Source organism: Grammomys surdaster, unplaced genomic scaffold (genome assembly GCF_004785775.1).
Source record: "Grammomys surdaster isolate TR1022 unplaced genomic scaffold, NIH_TR_1.0 145, whole genome shotgun sequence".
Classification (NCBI taxonomy): Eukaryota; Metazoa; Chordata; class Mammalia; order Rodentia; family Muridae; genus Grammomys; species Grammomys surdaster.
In genome coordinates, this window is record NW_021604603.1 from 128,804 (window position 1) to 149,256 (window position 20,453).

A 20,453-nucleotide genomic window follows, 5' to 3' on the forward strand; every position below is an offset into this window, starting at 1 on the left:
TCTCTCTCTCTCTCTCTCTCTCTCTCGTCTCCTAGCTCCTCCTCCTCTCCTTACTTCTCCTCTTCTTCTCCTTACTCCTTCCACCATTGCTCCTCCTACATATCACCCTTCCTGTTAAAATAAAACTTTTCTCTAAAAATACAATTAGAGCATAAGTATACCAATTTGTATCAGTAAAGCACAAGATAGACCTAATACCCAGTCCATCATTTTGTTGAGTAACTGGAACCTCTGTCATCTCTCCTAACTAAAAGACTTAGTTCTGAACCTGGCTTTTTCTTGGCTTTAGAATGAATGTCAGCTGAAAACCATCCTCTCCAGTCTTTTCTCTCAAAGTAAATAGCTGAGACTGGCTATAAGACTACAAGTCTTCAACCCCATCAGAAATCCAGAATGACTGAATTAACTGAAATTATGGGAAGCACAAAGCATAGCTTCTAAAACTTAGCCAATTTATAGAGACCGCTGAACGCTTGGACAGAACCCTATACTACAAAACATTGGAGCATCCGATCTTCAACCTTCTGGCCCAGGATCATCTGACAGATCTAGTGATGCAGAATTATTAAGGGCTGATTACTCTGTCTTGGCAGATATAATCAGTTGACTATTCTACAAGTGTGTCCTTTTCAGGACAGTAATTTGTCTGTAGATGAAAAGAGGCAATTCTTGCCTAGTGGCTGTCTCACCACAACTGGAGTAACTCCAAAGACGCTCAATTTCTTCTTAGAATCCAAGACAGGAAGCTGTCAGGAGCAGATAGGTCTCTACTCAAAATGAACCTTAATGCAGAAATGTTTGTAACGTCAATTCTGTGGACTTCTGACGTTTTGAAAACCAACTATCCATGTAAGGCAATGGATTTCCCTTTCAACATAATGACTTTATTCACAAAACTTGTTTCCAGAGTATTAAGAGTAACCAGTGACTAAAGGGTTAACAGACTAAGTTTTCTGCCTTTCTTGGTAACAGGATAATACATGATCCAAAACTGTTTAATAAGTCTATAGCTCTGAACTGTAAATGTAATTCGAGTATAATTCTCTGTTTCTAGGCTGGCAAATTATATTTTTAATAGGTCATGCTATTAAAAAGCCAAATAAAGCAAAACCAGGATGTAGGAAAACAGGATCTATCCATCTACCCACCTACCCACCCATCCACCCATCCATCCACCCACTCACCCATCTATCTATCTATCTATCTATCTATCTATCTATCTATCTATCCTGTGTTTCTAGTCAGCTTGACACAAAGTCAGTATCCATTATTCTTTCTGTCTCCTCCTCTGATTTCTTTACCTATAAATTCATTCTTCTACCTTTTTTTAAAAATCTAAACAAAAACATTGGAAATGCCATATTAAAGCCTGCTCCTGTAGAAGGCTGGTCACTCTAAAAAGCCTGATCTCACAGCCTGAGAAATCAGCCCTGCCTTTCATTCATGGCAGCTTTCTCTCCTCAGGATGAACAGTTAAGAGACATTGCTTGTCTCTTAATAGACTATGCTGTCTCATTCTAATGTTCTCTCTACTAAAGGTCCTTTCTTTTAGTAAAGCTGGTTTCTGAAGTACAATCATGTGTCAACTCCAGTTTAACAGACCCCTAGTTCCACAGCAACTGAAGGTCTGACAAAGTAATCCTACAGCATCCACAGTAGGTAACAGAGGTTTCATACTTTGCTGGAAGCTTACTACCAGATGTAACCACTAACATGATTTATACCCTTCTGTTTTCATAAAAAATTCATGAAGCTGTAGCTTTGTTGGACCACTGGATTTGAGGAAACCTTAATCTCTGTTCTCAGGCCATGGTTACTCATAGTCAGCCCCAGAATAAACCATCTTCTGTGTTCCTTTGAGATTAGAGTTATTTCTTTCATTAACACCTTTCGTCATGTGGATTCTGGGCATCAACTTCCAGTAATCATGCTCAGAGGTAAGCACACGTACTCATTGACCATGCTGGCCCATCATCTTGGAAGATTTGGCGGGGAGTGAGGGGGCTACATTTTTTTATTATTATTAACCATTCCATTCATTTATATATCAAATATATCCTCCTTCCCAGATATCCCTCCACAACTCCCCCCCCCCGTCCCATCTGCCCTCTCCCTCCTCTCATTTGCCCACCCACCCACTCCCGCTCCACTGTGCCAGCATTCCCCTACTCTGGGGCATCAAACCTCCACAGGACCATGGGCCTTCCTTCCTATTGATGTCACAAAAGGCCATCCTCTGCTACATATGTATCTGGAGCCATGGACCCTCCCTGTACACTCTTGGTTGGTGGTCTAGTCCCTGGGAGCACTGGGTGGTTCAGCTAGCCAACATTGTTCTTCCTATGGGGTAGGAAGAACTGCACTCTTCCAGCTCCCCAACTGAGGTTGCTGAACTCAGTCTGATGATTGACTGCTAGCATCCACATCTGCGTTGGTCAGGTGATGGCAGAATCTCCCAGGGAATAGCCAAATCAGGTTCATGCCAGCAAGCATCTCTTGGCAACAGCAACAGTGTCAAGATACATAAGTGACCCCAAAAATTCTACCAGAAAACACCTACAGCTGATAAACAACTTCAGCAAAGTGGCTGGATATAAAATTAACTGTAACAAATCAGTAACCTTCCTCTACTCAAAGGATAAATGGGCTGAGAAGGAAATTAGGGAAATGACGCCTTTCATTTTAGTCACAAATAATATAAATTATCTTGGTGTGATTCTAACCAAGCAAGCGAAAGATCTGTATGACAAGAACTTCAAGTTCCTGAAGAAAGAAATTGAAGACCTCAGAAGATGGAAAGATCTCCATGTTCATGGATCAGCAGGATTAACATAGTAAAAATGGCCATCTTACTGAAAGCAATCTGCAGATTCAATGCAATTCCATCAAAATTCCAACTCAATTCTTCATAGAGTTAGAAAGAACAATTCTTAAATTTATTTAGAATAACAAAAACCCAGGGTAGCAAAAACTCAACAATAAAAGAACTTCTAGGGGAATCACCATTCCTGACTTCAAGCTGTACTACAGAGCAATAGTGAAAAAAAGAAAAAAAACTGCATGGTATTGATACAGAGACAGGCAAGTAGATCAGTGGAATAGAATGGAAGAACCAGAAATGAACACACACATCTATGATCACTTGATCTTTGACAAAGAAGCTAAAACCATCCAGTGGAAAAGCAGCATTTTCAACAAATGGTGCTGAGTCAACTGGTGGTCAGCATGTAGAAGAGAATGCAAATTGATCCATTCTAATCTCCTTGTACAAAGCTCAAGTCCAAGTGGATTAAGAACCTCCACATAAAACCAGATACACTGAATCTAATAGAAGAGAAAGTGGGGAAGAGCCTTGAACACATGGGCACAGGGAAAATTTTCCAGAACAGAACACCAATGACTCATGCTCTAAGATCAACAGTTGACAAATGAGACCTCATAAAATTGAAAAGTTTCTGTAGGGCAAAGGACACTGTCAATAGGACAAAACAGCAACCAACAGATTGAGAAAAGATCTTTATCAATCCTACATCCTATAGAGGGCTAATATCCAAAATATTGGAAGATTTTTATAGTAAATATATAATTCATACTATCAACAGAATCTTGGAGTGAAATAGTTCAAATAATAGTAAGATATTACTGATAAAAATATCTTCCTTCTAGCAAAAATGTTGGTAATAAACCAAATAAAATTTAACTTTTGTGAATACTGCATTAAAGTGGGTTTGGGGAGACAGTGAGATGGTTCAGTAGGTAAAGGTACTTGCTAATAACCTTGAAAAACTGAGTTCCATTGCCTAGACCCACACAGCAAAAGAAAACAAACTCCAGGAAGTTGTTCTCTGACTTCCACTTGTACACAATGGTGTGTGTGTGTGTGTGTGTGTGTGTGTGTGTGTGTGTGTGTGTGTGTGTGTGTGAGAGAGAGAGAGAGAGAGAGAGAGAGAGAGATGCACACACAAAATGAAAACATGAAGTTTAAAGAAGCCTTCTGCCCATAAACATCTCCCTCCCACATTCTGGATAACCTTAGATGATAGACACTGCAGCTCCTTCATAGTCCATACTCACTGGGTTCACAGGTGGGGATAGAAGGAAACCACTCGCCATTAGCCTCACAGTGGATCACACTGCTGCCTCTAAGGACAAACCCCTTCTTGCATCCAATCTCAAGAGCATCTCTGTATGTATAGAACTGTCGAAATCCAGGGGCCAAGTCTCCCTTCGGAATCTGTGGCTGATGACAGACAATTCCTAAGGAAGCACAGGAAAGACATCTAAGTAGTAAGAGAGAAACAGCAGTCGAGAGGTGGCAAGGTGGATTGTTACAGTTCCAGAAACAGAGGCTAACCCAGTCAGTTCTCATCTTAAAAGGAATTAAAGACAGTTTTTCTCTGGAACCCAGTGTGAGTCCATGTGCCCTGGGAACACAGATTCAGGTTTCCCCAAATACCATGTTCCGTGGTGGAAGTAGTTATAGGAGATCTTATTAGTGGCAGAACAATGAAAATCATAAATTAAAGCGTCTACCAAATGTACTGGTGGAGGCCCCGGGTAGGTGGGTTTCAGTGGGAAAACTCTGCTATAACTTTTAGATTCTTAAATTTTGACTCGATGAAAGCTAGTACTTTGCTAAAAATAATAAGGCTGATAGTCACAAGGATGCTAGGTCAGACACAGGGGTGGGCAATGGATGACTTTCAAACGACTAAAGATAACCCAAGAGTATGTGGCTCTGGCCTATAACATTTTAACTCAGTTCACAGTGTAAGTTTATGTCAGGTATGTGCAAGGAAAACATTGAAAAATGATATATTCTCTAGGCATCTCAAAAAACTGAGACCTCATCATGCTAGTCATTGTGATAAAGTTGACTTTCTCAATTAAAAAAAAACAATAACAACAACAACAAAACAAAACCCAAGCCTAGCAACATCTAAATCTTGAAGCCCAAACTCCATGTATTCGAATCCTTCCAATATTGTGGTCTAATTTCTAGATTGGTTTTGGTTGTAGATCAACAGCCTATAGTGATGACATGGTGGTTATGGAATGAGAAAGCATCATAGACCTGCCCCTCACAGATGAGAACAAACACCATCCTATGCTCTAGTCTCCACCCAAGCAGATCTTGCCATTCCTGATGACCATTCCTCCTTACTCCTCTCCATACCACTACAGGAATACAGCTGAAGCCCCTTCACTTTGGATGATGGTAACAGATGTCCCACTTCAAACTGTCCCTTCAGTGTCTCCACCTTGTGAGTGTGCATTATAGAGAGACATTTTGCCATTGGCATAGCATAACACTTTGAGCTTTGCACTCCATGGTCGCCATGACAACAGAGCAAACCATACAGTGGGAGAAGTGACAGAATTACTGATATGCTCAAGTAGAGGGTCATGAGATTGTCAGTGGAGTTGCCAGTGGAGTTGTTCCTGGGTTTCCTCTCCAAGTGCATGTGTCCTTAGGGAAATATTAGAGTGTATAGGAAGTGAAAGATTCATTGAAAAAAAAGATTGCATGATCCAGCTTCCATGAAGAGTTGAAAATGGTACTGCATGACTCAGCTTCCAAGAGGTTGCCGTGCAGAATGGGGAGGAACTTATTGAACCACTGGAGTCTTTAAGTAACTCCTGACTGGTGCTCAGTAACTAACCACCCTGTAGCATGCCTGATAAGCTCATTGGTCTCACCAAGGTAGACATTGGTGAATTCACATTTTGGTCTGTCAGTTGGTGCCCATCTGGGGTGAACAGACATTTGTTTGTACAACTCTGTTACACACTAGGCCCTTCCTCATAGGACTCTTGCCAACACTGACAATACTACCAGCCTCAGCTTCCATCTGCTCTCTTTTTGCAGTCTTCTGTTGTGTTCAATTGTGGACATTTTTGCCAGAGAGGCATGAAGATCATCTAAACAATGCTGCCTACCATGAAAATGTGAACTTGCATGAGAGGTTTCGCCAGGGTAACAATGCAGTGAGAAAGATCTTTCAGAAAGCTTTCCCTATAAAATGACAGGAGTGTAATATAGATTATTATCTCATAGTCTATACCATTCCAATGACTATAACTTGATGGTTGAACAAATGAATTACTTCATTATTGCAACCATTAGTGTGTATTTAACTACTGCCACTACCCCCAGTGGCATGCAGCTTATACCTATAAATAAATGAGAACAATTTCAAGCAGATTTCACCCCTGTGACTTACTCTCACAGGCGGGAGGGTGTGGTCTCCAAACACCTACTGTTTTGTTCACCACAGTGCAGACAATGGAGGCATTGCCAAGGAGTGTGAAGCTGGGATCACAACTGTAGACAACTATGGAGCCAAATGTGTACAGGTCTTCATCTCGACCACTGTGCTTCCCATTGCTGATGGCTGGAGGGGGTTCACACGTGGCAACTTTGATGAGTAAAGGGAGAGAAAAGAGTAATCAGGAAGGGTGTCATTGTAAATCTAAAATTCTATCAAATGAAGGGTCCAGGAGGCAATAGAAACACAAATAGTATATAATAAGGACTAAGCGTCATATTATCATGTCGGAAGGAATCTTTACTTACTTACACATTCTGGGAGAGAATCACTCCAGGCAACTCCTTTACCTTGGACCTCACACCGACTAGTTGTTGAGCCAATCAGAAGATAGCTAAAAGACAGGTCAAGAGTTTGTGTGGGATCTTACTATAGTTTACTCTAACAGCAATTGGACACAAATTTTGAATGAATATAATACTAGTCATCATTTTAAAATACAACAATGGATGTTCTAGTGACCACTAATTACCATTAGAGCCAACTTCAATTTCATCATATCAACCAGGAGCTCACTTTCTCATCCTAAAACTTCTTTCTTCCATTTATAACAATTCATTAAGTTTTCTAAGTGTTGTATAATGCAAGCAGCAAAAAGAACACATATAATTCTAAAGCTATAATTATTTTTAAACTCAATGCAACTTACTAGACTCTTAGAAACAATGTAACTCTTCTCTCAAAACAAATATTTGAAAAATCTTCCACATATTAGAACTTACTTGGTCCTCAAATCATAGTTTGATATGTATGTGTACATGGTTCTCATTCCTTCATGGTTTCATTACACTGCAGTGAAAGGCAGGAGCAAAATCACCAAGAAACCCTGCATACGAAATTCAAAACTCTCCTTATCTGTCTTGTGGCTTCTGTTTTGTTCTTTCTTCCTTTTTCTTCCTTCCTTCCTACTTCTCTTCCTTTCTTTGTTGCTTCCTTCCTTCCTTCTTTTCTTTATTATTTATTTATTGTTGTGCTGAAAGTGAAATTCAGGGCCTAATACATGCAACCCCACTTGACAACCCCATCATAATCATCCTTTTCTGAAGAAAGCATAAAGATAATTGTAGCTAATAAAAAAAAAATTCTTTCCTACCATGAATGCAAGAACCTAAAGTTCAGCCAACCCATCCACCTACTTTGATAAACATATTTCAGGATTAACCCAGAAGCCCTTCTCCCAGTGTGATAGCTTACCAAAACCTCCACATTCCATGAATTCCAAACTCTCAACTATGGTATCTATGCGGTGGATAACAAGGTGTCACTTCCCAGAATGGTAACAGAGGCTCATAAGGAAAAAAACTTCTGGTCAAGAAAATGGAATCTCTAGCCAGAGGAAAGACCAACCATTCCAGATGGGACAGGTCAGGCACCAGACCAACAGAATACATCTAGGAAGGAGGGCTCATCTTAAGCCATGCTAAAGAAGTGGGCAGAATGCTTAGCCATTTAGAGATATACTGCTTTTCCTTCCCAGAATTCCCGCCACTTGCACAGCCTCTTACAGAACACAACCATGCAAGTTTGTAAGCCTGTCCACTTGTCTGAATTTCTCAGAAAGGGCTAACTTTTCTTTCAATCTGTGCTTTAAGCATGGCTTCATTGGCGTTTTGGGGCATCCCTGATATTTTGGACTTCCATACACTTTCTCTAAAGCTCCTCTACTCACAAGTGGCTATTTGTTTGTGGTGTGTCTGACCTCCACTCAGGCTTAAACAGTGTCATCTCTCTCTCCCTCCTCTGGGTTTTGCTGATATGTATAGCTTATTTGCCTCTGTGGGTTTTCCCCTTAAACTGTAATAAAGCTGTCTTCGAGCTTCCAGTTGAGTCCACTCTTAAATTCTTCTTAGAGGGACTTAAATTCCCCAAGAAGCTATCCTAATTTCCCCTGTATCATCTGAGAAATGGCACTCCACACAAGTCTAGTGATTTGAGTCAAACATAAAACATAAAACAAGAAAGGTCCCTCTACCAAAGTGGTTCCATTATAACCATTATTGTTCTTGCTGCTTAAAACCCTAACTCTGTCATTGCAAGGAGGAAATCCTAGCAGATTACCCTCTGCTTTCCTGAGTTCCATCCTGCCTCCCTGTCCAGATGACACTATGCTGTCTTACTTCAAAAAACTCTACAACTGCTCAGGCTGACCCTCTGGGAGGAGGACAGGAGCTACAGGAAGGAATGTGTATGTGAGGCAGGGTAGATTCTCAGAGACCTTGATGTTTTCTTTAGGAGCACCCTGGTTCTTACCAGGTATCCTGTACACCTGGTTTATGCAGAGCAGAACAAGACAAGTGCCCTGGAGGGGGTAGGAGAGGGGAAATCTTTTGCAAGTAGTGATCCATTCTCAATATGGTCTGGGCTGCGGGCAGAGAGGTCTTTGTCCTTGCCACCTTGCCACTCAGCCACTTTGATAAAAACATAGCGTTCATAATTTTCTTGTGAGTGTTGAACTATCCAAAGCAGTTGCAGGCCATTACAAGCATGCTCAGGCTATTGCCCATCTGAAAGGCATGCATGTTATGAGCTTGCCTGAGGAGCCTTCTACCTTTATGCAGGATCACATGTTCCCAGATGCTCATGAAGTTGTCCATGGGGACAGCAGCGACCAGGCTGCTGCTCAAGCTGAAGGCTAGGCTCTTGATAGTGTTTATATGTCCTGCACCTAGAATCTTAATACTTCTATTATGTAGATTTGTTTTGTAACAAGTTACATATCAGTACATAACGGAGTGTTGGCTCACTGGAGTTTAAGTACTTTGTAATACGTGACCACGATATATCACTAATGTAAACTGTTTTTTATCTGATTTGAATTTTCTGGTTTTAAAGCTTGGCATACAGTTATAAACCATTTGCTTTATACTTATTATCATATGTTTGCTCTTGAAAAATCCTACACCTTTCACAACATTGAAATGTCCATTTACCATGAATATCAGTGAAAAGTTTGTGAATAAAATGTTATCCATCAGAATGGAAAAAGGCTTTGAAAGAAAAGTATACTATAATCAAATGGGTTTACTTTAAGAATGAAAGCAAGGTTTAAATGTAGGAAAGTAAATTCTATATTAGATTATTATAAATTGAATGCATGGCCTACCCCTCATATTCGCATGGCACAGCCAGTTATTTGTATACCTACATGAGGAAATAATCATGATTTATGAAGATGAAGCCTTAAACCAAGAAGTCTATAAGAAAGGAAGCCAGGCCAATAAACATGTTCAAAAATGTCCAACAACATTAGCAATCAGAGAAATACAAACTAAAATTACACTGAGAACTGGGCAGTGGTGGTGCATGCTATTGAGGTTTGTTTTTTTGCTATGTATTATAATACCAAATACTGGCCCCCAAGGTCTGGTTGTAGTACCTCATTCAATTTAGAAGAAAATGATGAGCATCAAAAACCTCCATATGGAATTGCTTCAATTGTGGCAAGCTAACCAATGAGTAAATAAAATTCCCTGACCTCATCTGTAGACAGAATGTTGTCCAAAATATGACAAATAGGCACAGGGAATTTGATTACCAAGCTCTGCCAAGATGAGGCAAAGCAGGTTCTTCATAATTCCTGCTTCATATAAGGTCTGTCAGATATTCTGAGCCAGAAAGCTGAAGATACATGCTTCAATGTTATAGAAAATATTGGGGACTGTCCAGACAGTCAACAGTCTCTATCTTTCTGAAATCTTGGGAAGCTTCATATATGTGCTTCCTGTATATTCAGGTAATATTTATTCCGCCTCAGGTCTCTGATGGGGTTGAAGACTAGATAGTCATAGTCTTACTATAAGCTTAAGTTGTTTATGATTTAAGAAGATGTTCTAGGTCTAAAAGATTTTTTAGATTTTTAATACAAGTAGGATAGTGTCATGGTTTGAATATACTTGGCCCAGGGAGTGGCACTATTTGGAGGTGTGGCCTTGTTAGACTAGGTGTGTCACTGTGGGTGTGGACTTTAAGACCCTCATCCTAGATTCCTGGAAGTCAGTCTTCTACTAGAAGCCTTCACATGAAGATGTAGAACTCTCAGCTCCTCCTGCACCATACCTGCTGGATGTTGCCATGTTCCTGCCTTGATGATAATGAACTGAACCTCTGAACCTGTAAGCTAGCCCCAAATATATATTGTCCTTTATATGATTTGCCTTGATCATGGTGTCTGTTCACAGCAGTAAAACCCTAACTAAGACAGATAGAAAATGATTTAGATACAAAACTTTGAACTTACCAAGATAGGATAGATAAAATACTTTAAGTTGCCAAATATAAATAGACTAGATATTATAATGAAACTCTTACCTAATAACACTACATGGTGTTTATTATATTAAGAGAAAGGGGCTTTTTATTTAAACAAAAAAGGGAAGTTGTCGAGATTTGGTCTGTTGCTATGTATTGTAATGCTAGTTGCCCCAGGAATGAGGAAATCCTTATGTACACCAAGTGTCTATGTAACTTTGCTCCGTAATTTAAAGCTATTGGTTGAATAAAGGTGCCTACTGCCTATACCTGGTCAAAAGAGAGTTGGCAGAGTTTCAGTTTCCAGGCTTGGGGTATGAGGCAGGACCAGAAGAGGAAAGAGAGAGAATACTATGCCTGCCTGCCTACTGTCATACTCTCTATCATGATGGACAAGGACTCGTCATCTGAAACTGTAAGACCACAATAAGCTCTTCTTTAAGTTGTCTTGGTCATGGCATCTTATCACAGCAATAAAAAGGTAACTAAGTATAATACAATCCTCATTTAAAAAAAAAAGCACTATTCATCACAGAAACAAAGCAACCCTAAGCATTGCTAGGGATGCCACAATAACTGACCTCAGAGATGTAACAAGACAGCCAGACTGAACCACAGACATAAAACTTACACAGCCTCAGCTGCTCAGTGTTTGACAGAATTAAAAACAAAAAGGAAAACAAACAAACAAACAAAACCATGCATTGGAGAAAAGACAGGATCTTCAACAAAGGCACTAGAGAAATTGAGTACTGATTTGCAGAACAAACTAGATCCTTGCTCACACTATGAAATTCAAGAATTGGAAGACCTACAAACTTTAAACTGCCAGGACAAACAGGTAAAACACACTTAAAGACATGAGAGTACACGAAGACTTTCTGCAAAATGACTCTAGTGGCTCAGAAAACAATCCCATGAATTGACAAATGGGATTCCATGATGCTAAAGATCTTCTGTATAGCAAAAATCAGTAGACTAAAGAGATAGAATAGGAGATACTCTTGGGCAATTGTGCATCCAATAAGGGATTCATATCTATAAATGGGCAAGAGAACTAGTCTTCAAAGGATGAAGTACAAATGACAAATAGCTATGAAAAAGAATGTTCAGCATCCTTAACCATCAGTGAAATACAGATTCAAACTACAGTAAGATTCCATCTCATCCCAGTCAGAGAGCTTATTATCAAGAAAACCAACAAGTAATAGCAAGGATGTAGGGAAACAGGAATTCAGACTCTCCTGGTGACAGAGTGCCAACTAGCTCAGATGCTGTGTAAGAGTAGCTCAAGGGAAGGAGTTCCTCAAAAATTAAAACTAGAACAATTCCATGGCACAGCTATTCCTTCTGCATATTCTGAAGAACTCCAAGTCAGCACTACAGAAACACGGTGCAGTCCTTGTCTTTTCTACACTATTTCAATATCCAGGACATAAAATCAGTTTATATGGCCATCAACAAATGAGTGGATAAAGAAAGCATGGTGTGTGTGTACAAACAGTGGAGTTTTATTCAGCCCTAAGGATGGGATTATTCTCGTTTGCAGGAGACTAGATTGAAATGAAGAGCATTATGTTAGGCAATATAAGCTAGCCTCAGATATCCCATGTTTTTGTTTATGTTTTGAATATATATATATATATATATATATATATATATATATATATAGAGAGAGAGAGAGAGAGAGAGAGAGAGAGAGAGAGATAGTAGAAGGATGGGTATGAGAATAAGGAGGAAGAGGAAGTGGGTATGAAAACCAAATTATGAAAATATAAAATAAAATAAGGTCTGGAAAGATGGCTCAGAGGTTAAAAGCACTGACTGCTCTTCCAGCAGTCCCGAGTTCAACTCCCAGCAACCACATGATGGCTCACAACCATCTATAAGTGGGATCCAATGCTCTCTTCTGGTTTGTCTGAAGACAGCTACAGTGTACTCATATACATAAAATAAATAAATAAATCTTTAAAAAATAAAATAAAAAGCAATGAACTTAGTGTGTGAATATTTAAACAGACTAAAATTGTTGAATAAAAAGCCTTAAAGTAGTTCCAAATATATTTGAAAGTTAAGATGTTATTTTAAAAGGCTTTATCTTACATTAATATAATAAATGTTGACTTTTTGAAAGCATTTTTGTTATATTTTATTTATTTGGGGTGGGGAGAGTCACGCAGCACTATGTTCTCTCCGTCTAATATATTGGTCCTAGAGACATATTAGAAAAAGATATAGGTACAAATGTGCATGAAAACATCATAATGAAATACAAGACTTTTGGGAAGGGGGACTTCAGAATACCAACTTCTCCAAAAATTATCATCATAAACTTAAACATATAATACAAACCTATAAGATGTTTAGAATGAACAAGAAACACCTAGAGAAAGCCACAAGTACACCTTTGGACCCAGAAGGTGGTGCACCAGAGCTCTGTTCTGCAGCCCTGGGCGTGGTGACAGCTCCCTGCCGTACATGATAAGTTTTGTCCACATGGTGCCAGAAATACTTGTGGTTTCCTGTGTAGGGTTCTCAGTATGGCTCAAGAGACTGGCAGCTTATGCCTTAGGACCTTCAGATCTACAGGGAGAATTCATAATTGACACCAAAACCGTATTTCATAAAAGAAATATTGCTGTATTGCTGAACTAGATCTCACCAAAATTAAAATCCTGCTCTTTGTAAAAAAAAAAAAAGAATCTTGTGATGAGGATGAAAAAAAGTTGCAGCATGGAAGGAAACTTTGCATTTCACATATTCTGTGATGGATTAGAATCTAGGATATGCAAAGAATTCTAAGCATAAAAGAAAAGCATCAAATAATCACATTAGGAAGGGATTTGCTGAAGTATTCTCACAGGAGGTAGCAAAGGAAAACAGGTTCAAGATCACTACCTCTTACAGAAAGTCAGGTTTAAAGCCTGGTGTCATGTAGTATTGTAACATTGTAACACTGTGACAAATAAATACCCCAGCAACACTAAATGTTGGTGTGGATAATAAAGGTAACTCATTCCTTTTCAGGTAGAAATGTAAAATGGCACATTTACTTCAGAAAGTGGGCAAGTTCTTTTAAAAGTTAAACATTAAATTGTCAGCCTATTAATCAGAGTCAAGAGATGGAATAATCCAAGTTCAACACCTCTCTCCCAAATCTATGCACAAATAGTTACAAAGCTTTCTTCATTGAAGATGAGAGAATGCAACTCAAGTGCCCATCAATGGTCAAATAGTGAAGCACGTTCTACACTGTAAAATCCTGCCTCAGCAGTACGACAGGGAAAATTACAGATGTACGTTACTTTGTGGGATGTCCAGACAATTATTCTACATATCAAAAGCAGTCTCAAAATGTTACATACTCTGTGATTCCATGCATAGAACATTCTTGAAATGATAAACTTGTAGACACAGAGAAGATGGCAAAGGTCAGGAAGAGGGGAGGGAAGGGTGAGTGTTGAAGACAAAGGGTTAACAATCATGATGTGACCAAGAACTATTAAATTGTTTTCACTGCTACTCCATAATTGTAATTTTTCTACTGGTATGAAGCATAATGTAAATATGTTTTCCAATGGTCTTAGGCGACCCCTGTGAAAAGCTGGCTCACGGAGTCTTGATCCACAGGCTGAGAACTGCTGGTGAAGAATAACCATCTCACTCTTCGAGATATAACCTTTAGAAGTATGTATTTATATGTTATTCGCATTTAGAAAACAATAAATCAGAGGATTGTATGTCATAACCCGAGATTAGGAACATATAGAAGTTTGTTCTCAGGAATCATTGAATAGTGATAAGCTCTGGTATACTTTGAAAAACTGCTGTAGTAGGCTTATGGGATATTTCCCAGAGCCTCAGGTATTGAAGGTGTGGTCCCGAGCTGGTAGAGGTACTGAAGGAGATGGGAAATTTAGAATCTGAGCCTAGTGGAAGGTCCATGACGCCGTGCCCTTGAAGGATACATTAACATCTAGCTCCTTTTTACTCTTTTTGCTTCCAAGATACCACAGTGTGCACAGTTTTGCTTTACACTGTTAGCACACCACGGTTATGGTGCCTAGATAGTCTAAACTGATGTCTCAAAAGTTAGGGGTCAAAATGAATCTTTCCTCCTTGTAAGCTATTAATCACAGCTATTTGTCACAACAGTGGGAAACTAATTCAATACTCACCCACTCACCCCCCCCACACACACATACACATAATACATAATTGGAATGCAGACAGTGGAACAGAAGGATCAAGGATCTGGGGTATGTGTTCATCTTCAGGATATGCTCTTTAACAAAAGCTTCATTTGCCCAGCTCTGGAGGCTAGAAGCTTTGATCCTAGGGTATCTCAGTAGTTGTTGACCAGGTGGCAGAATGATGCAGAGGAAATAAATTCTTCTTTTGGGATGTTGGGTGGTGGAACCTATATCCAAAAGGCCTCATCGCCAAATACATTGCACATGAAAATATAGATTAGGGTAACAAAAACCCCGTTGAGCACAAAGCAATGCAGTTGAGAGGGGAAAAAAAACATCAAAGTTTAAAGTAATGTGTAAAAGTCAGATAACTATGTATAAAAGTGGTAAAACATTAGTAAAAGTATTTTTCTCAGTTGTCTTTACATAATAAATGCTGAAAAGACACTCATAAACTAGCCAAAGTTATTTCTTGTCAAAACACAAAGAAGAATGGAGAAACGGGACTGAGTAGAAGCAAGAACTTTTCAAGTTGTTTAAAGTGACGCACAGCTTTACTCTTTAAAGCATGAATGTGTCAGCTCCCTATAAAACTGATGAAAAGAAAATCATTTCTTCCAACTTGCCTTGTTCTCACTTACCCCTTTGAGCAGCTGAACTCTATGCTTGAGCCTACCAAAAGGTCAGATGGAATTTCTACTTTCCCATTGACCAGCTCGCCTGGGTTTTTGCATCGTCTCCCTGGAGGAAAATTAAACCGATGATGATTAGTGGTTTGAAATACTCACAAGATGTAAAATTAAGGGAGGGAAATGCTTAATTTTGGAAATCAGGGTTGGATTTTCTCAAAGAACTAGAAATAAGATGAGCAAATGACTCAGCCATGCTGCTCCTAGGCATCCGTCCAAAGCATTTCCTACCTAACTACAGCAATACTTGCATAACCACATCCATGGCCACTCATTCACAGGAGCAAGGAAACAGAATCAACCTAGATGTCCATCAAATGGTGAGAAGATAATGGAAGTGTGGTACATATACACCAAGAAATATTACTCAGCTGTAGGGGGGAAATGAAGTCATGGCATTCGTGGTTCAATGGATGGAACTGGGAAAAATTATCCCGAGTGAAGTCACTTGGGCCAGCCTCCCAAAGACAAACAATGCATGTCTTCTCTCAGATGTGGATGCAAGCTTCAAATCTTCTGCCATGTCTCTTTAGTCTGAAGTACATGTGGAAGCCAGGAAACTAGAAACAGGCCACTGGGGAATGCATTTAGGAAGGATGGTAGTAGAAGATAGGTGATGAAAGAAAGGGGGAGACAACAGGAACAGAAAGGTTCAAGTTCTGAGTGAGTGATGGGAGCAGGAAAAGGGAGGAGTTTAACCAAAGGGACGTGTGCATGAAGAATGTGGACCTGTGATCTTCAACTCAAATAAAAATATAATTAAAAAAAATAGAACACCATGTGTGAAAAGCAAGAACAGGTATGCTGGGAGCTAAAGGTTTAAGTGGGCATAGTGACAAGTGGGTAGGGAAAGAAGGGATAAGGAATCGGCTAACCATAGCTAAGGATGTATGGAGAACTCTTACAGCATCCCACTAGTTTGTAAGAGAATGTAATTTTTAAAGTCATGTGAACAGAATTACCCCAAATGGATGGACAATGCTGCTCCCAGAACACATGAGTTATTAAGTGAACATTTCAATTCCAAGCTCAGGGGAGTTGTTGGTCAGAGCCACACAAAATAGACTATTACTATTGCTCTTGGTTACCCATCACCATAGTTGGTAAGAACTTATTGCTAAAGACACTACACACATTGGCTACAGGATATAAAACAAATCAGTCTCAAACAAATAAGGAAACTTGATGCTGGCTAGCTTTCATGATGTCAGATGTGCTATACAGGCTACTGGGAGAGAAAAGAGATCGATGGTCTTACCCAGTACTGAGCCCTACATGCAGTAGCACTGAGCTGTGAGGCAAGGCTTAGCCACTGGTACAATAATAGCATGACTTCTACGGAGTGATCTAGATAAAGTAAATCTGAGGCCTGTTTCCCAGAAGAGAATTCATTCCTGGTACTCTAAACCTGGTCAAAAGTCTATGACTAGGGAGACCATAGGCCCTAAGGTAAAACCTACTATTGTTTTTTGGTCATGTTGTCAAACTGCTTTCTAAATACTGCTGTTTATACCCATAAACCTGAGCTATTCCTGAACTTGGTCATAGGAGCTCCTTAGTGTAGAGGATAGTGGTCAATTCAGAGATTCATAACTGTTCAAAGGGCTGAGAATAGTGAGTGTGGGTGCTCAGTGCTGGATGGATCATTTACGTCAACCCAGACCCCTCAAGGCTTAGGGAACATCAGGAAAGAAAGGGAAGAAAGAATATCAGAACTTGAGGACAGGGACAAGGGCTGGGAAATTCTCTCCTCTGGACATGATGGCTGTCGCACACACATGGCTGTCGCACATGGACTCAGAACAGCTATGGCTGTTTTTATGAGACTAAGACAATTAAAAATTCCAGTATAGAGCTGGAGAGGCACTCTCTACTCTTCGTCTTAGCTGAGGCAGTTGATGGCTACTGAGAAAGGGAAAATCATTTTTCTTTGGGTGGTGTCAACAGATAAGTTCTCATGCCCCAGTCCATGGCCCCAAACACATACACACACAGATAGCAGTAACTGGACTCCATGAGTTACAGAAAATGAAAAGAAGACATGAAGTTAAGAGAGGACTGTGTAGGGGAAAGGCATTGGAGGGAGGGACTGGGCAGATGTGACTGAGATATTGTGAATCTCTGTACAAAATTTAAAGAATAAAAATAAATTTAAAAGCCCACTTAGTTAATTTCAACTCCTGTTTTTAGATAGCTCTGTTGGTATACTTAAATTTTTTCCTGACTCATTGAATTGTTATTTTGAGGAAAAACAAAAGTAAATGCTTTACCAATTTTTGTGAAATACTTTAAAAAGAAAAAAAAAAGCCTGTACTCAGTTTCATTTAGTTGATTAAACCATAATATGATATGAGACATAACACACTGGTGAACTTTATACAGACAGAAGAAAATAGAAAATAAAATTTAAATCCTCACTGGTACAAGAATAAGATATGGTACATTACTGACTATCTTTTTCCAAATATTATAGTTAGTGTTAAACTTTTAAAACATTTGTTTTATTAATTTCTGTAAATACACACAGATATACACACACACACAGGCATTGACTGAACACATAGACTGGTTCTAGGATTCAATTCTGGTTCTTTCAACTGCTGAGCCATCTCTCCAGCCTCAGGTAATATTAATTTTAAATGCAAAATTATTCAAATGTTTTCTTTAGACTTGAGTAATTTATTACATTTCTATGAGAATTTTCTAAGAAGAAAAATTACAGAAGAGAATGCATGTTGATACTCACTGACACAAAATGTACTATAGACCCATGAACCATTCTCATCGCAACTAAGATGGCTTGAATTGACTCTCTTGAAGCCATGATGGCAGGTATATTTCAGGACACTTCCAGTTGGGAAGGTTGTCTCATACAACTGGCTGATTGGAGAAGCAAACGGTAAACTGGGTGGAGGTCCACAATCACCTGGATAACAAATTACAAGGAACACCACAAGCTGTACCTTGAGAGATAGAATCTCAACATTTGAGTAGTAAGGTTTACAGAGCAAAGAGCATGCATCTTTTCCATCCTGACTCTCACTACATCAAATCTCAATGAACACAATAGATGATCATTAATGTATGTATTCTGGCAATAATGATGATGATAATGATAACAACAACAACAGTGGCCATAGAAATTTCACCTTCCTTTCCCTAGTCAGTAATATATGTCAGTTTCATTAGTTTATCATTCATCACATCTGCCTACATGAAATATTGTCATACATCATGCCAAATAATATTTTTTGCCTTTGTAAAAACATATTTCATTATGTAAGACTATCTGTCTCAGAAGACAGGATGGAAAGAAAGCATTTCATTGATGTTCACTTGGAGCATTTGAAATTTGTATACTTTGTTTTAAAAGAGCTTTCAAAATCATCACAATGTTGGTACTGCATTGAATTCTTTGGGGGAAAAAACTTAATCTTACTTCCTTAGTAATAATTAAAGAACTAAATAATCTTCCACATAGTCCAGTGGCACTATTTGTATCTATTCTACATAATCACTTAAACAATGGGGGGTTTTCATGGTCAGACAGACAGATAACACATATTTATTCCTGGTCAGAGTTCCTCTGAATTTAGATTATTTGCAAATTCCTGCAGAGGAGATTCTAAAAGAATATCAAAAATCTCTACAAATCATCTTTAGTCAGAAGTACAGCAAATTTTCCTAAATCTCAAGCCATTTAATATATTCCACAATGTAAAAACGGATATACACTGGACATTGTTCAAAGCAGGCATGTGATGAACTCATGGTATGGTGACATATGGCTTGTCTTCCCCCAAGTACTTACCAAGAACAAAAGCCATTAGAACAGTGGCCAAGGTCATTTGGAACAGAGTTGAATGAGAGGTTTTCCACACCTCTAGAAAGGACCAGACTATCATCCTCCACTTTCTATGGAGGACGGAGCTCTTGGTGAGTGCATCTGAAGCTCTTGGAGAGTACATGATCTGGCGCCTTTCCAATATGTTTCTACCAGGAAAACAATAGTCATTGGTCTTGTGCAAAACAAACAAACAAAAAAACAAAACAAGACAAACAAACAAAAAACCATAGGAACTGTCTGCAAAGGGATTATAATTAGGTGTGTAAGAAAATATATTAAATGCAAATGGCTACAACACATGATAGGTTCTTTTGGCAAAACATACCCCAGGGACTTACTCAGAAGACCAGTTAATTCCATGTGGAGAGATAGGAGACTTTCTAGAAGTGGCTTCCTATGTAGTAAGTGTTGCGGTCAATTCTGAAGTGGTAGGTACAGAATAATTTATATTAAAAATGAAAATCAAGTGTAGATGCAACATTAACAGTGAGAAATAAGAGTCATCTCTAGTCATGACTTTGATTGGTTTAGAAGGTATGAATTTTAATAGGAAGGTGATTGGTTAGAGGCGGACTAGAAGTAGATTTGATTGGATGTTCAGTAACAAGATTAGAAGTTTGTCCTCAGGGAATGGAGAGAGCCACCTGTTTGTTGGTTTTGAGTGAGATGATTATTGTGATTTTCTAAGATAGCATGTGATTTCATAAGATAGTAGTATCAGAGAAGGGGGTTGACATGGAGGTTTATTTAAAGCAAACATGCAGTGAGCATCAACACACCCAGGTTAATAAACGAAAACTACCTGATATACAGGCACATCTCAGCCTCACATAATGGTGATTCAATATAATTCTCATGGATAGATGTTTATACAATGCACCACAAAGAAATATGAGAGTGGTACCACTCTACAATTCTGTCTCCTTACCAGTAGGTCTGCTCTAACCTGAGAGACATTCAGGTGAGAATCTCTTCTGAGCCAATCTCCTAACCTGCTGGTATCCTAGTAAGCCCAGTAGTCATGAGCTCTGCCTCTCCCTGTCAGAGCTCCAACTTCCTTCCAGTTTGAACTTACACCTGCAGTCGCAGACTGGCTCCCCACGCCCCACCCCATAGCTCCACCTTCCTCCTAGGAGGCCTGCTCCAA

The 20,453-nt window shown here is 39.2% G+C and overlaps 1 protein-coding gene across 1 annotated transcript in view; it reads right to left on the reverse strand.

Moving 5' to 3' along the window:
* The window catches only part of LOC114618922 (zona pellucida sperm-binding protein 3 receptor-like), a 46,694-nt gene that overhangs the window by 17,000 nt on the left and 9,241 nt on the right, over window positions 1-20,453 (reverse strand). The window contains exons 2-7 of the mRNA XM_028764769.1: window positions 19,271-19,374; window positions 18,206-18,385; window positions 15,412-15,511; window positions 6,578-6,663; window positions 6,225-6,419; window positions 4,075-4,257 (exon numbers count right to left, since the gene is read on the reverse strand). Coding sequence (XP_028620602.1) covers window positions 4,075-4,257; window positions 6,225-6,419; window positions 6,578-6,663; window positions 15,412-15,511; window positions 18,206-18,385; window positions 19,271-19,364 — 838 coding nt within the window. The 5' untranslated portion in view covers window positions 19,365-19,374. The remainder of the gene's footprint in view (window positions 1-4,074; window positions 4,258-6,224; window positions 6,420-6,577; window positions 6,664-15,411; window positions 15,512-18,205; window positions 18,386-19,270; window positions 19,375-20,453) is intronic.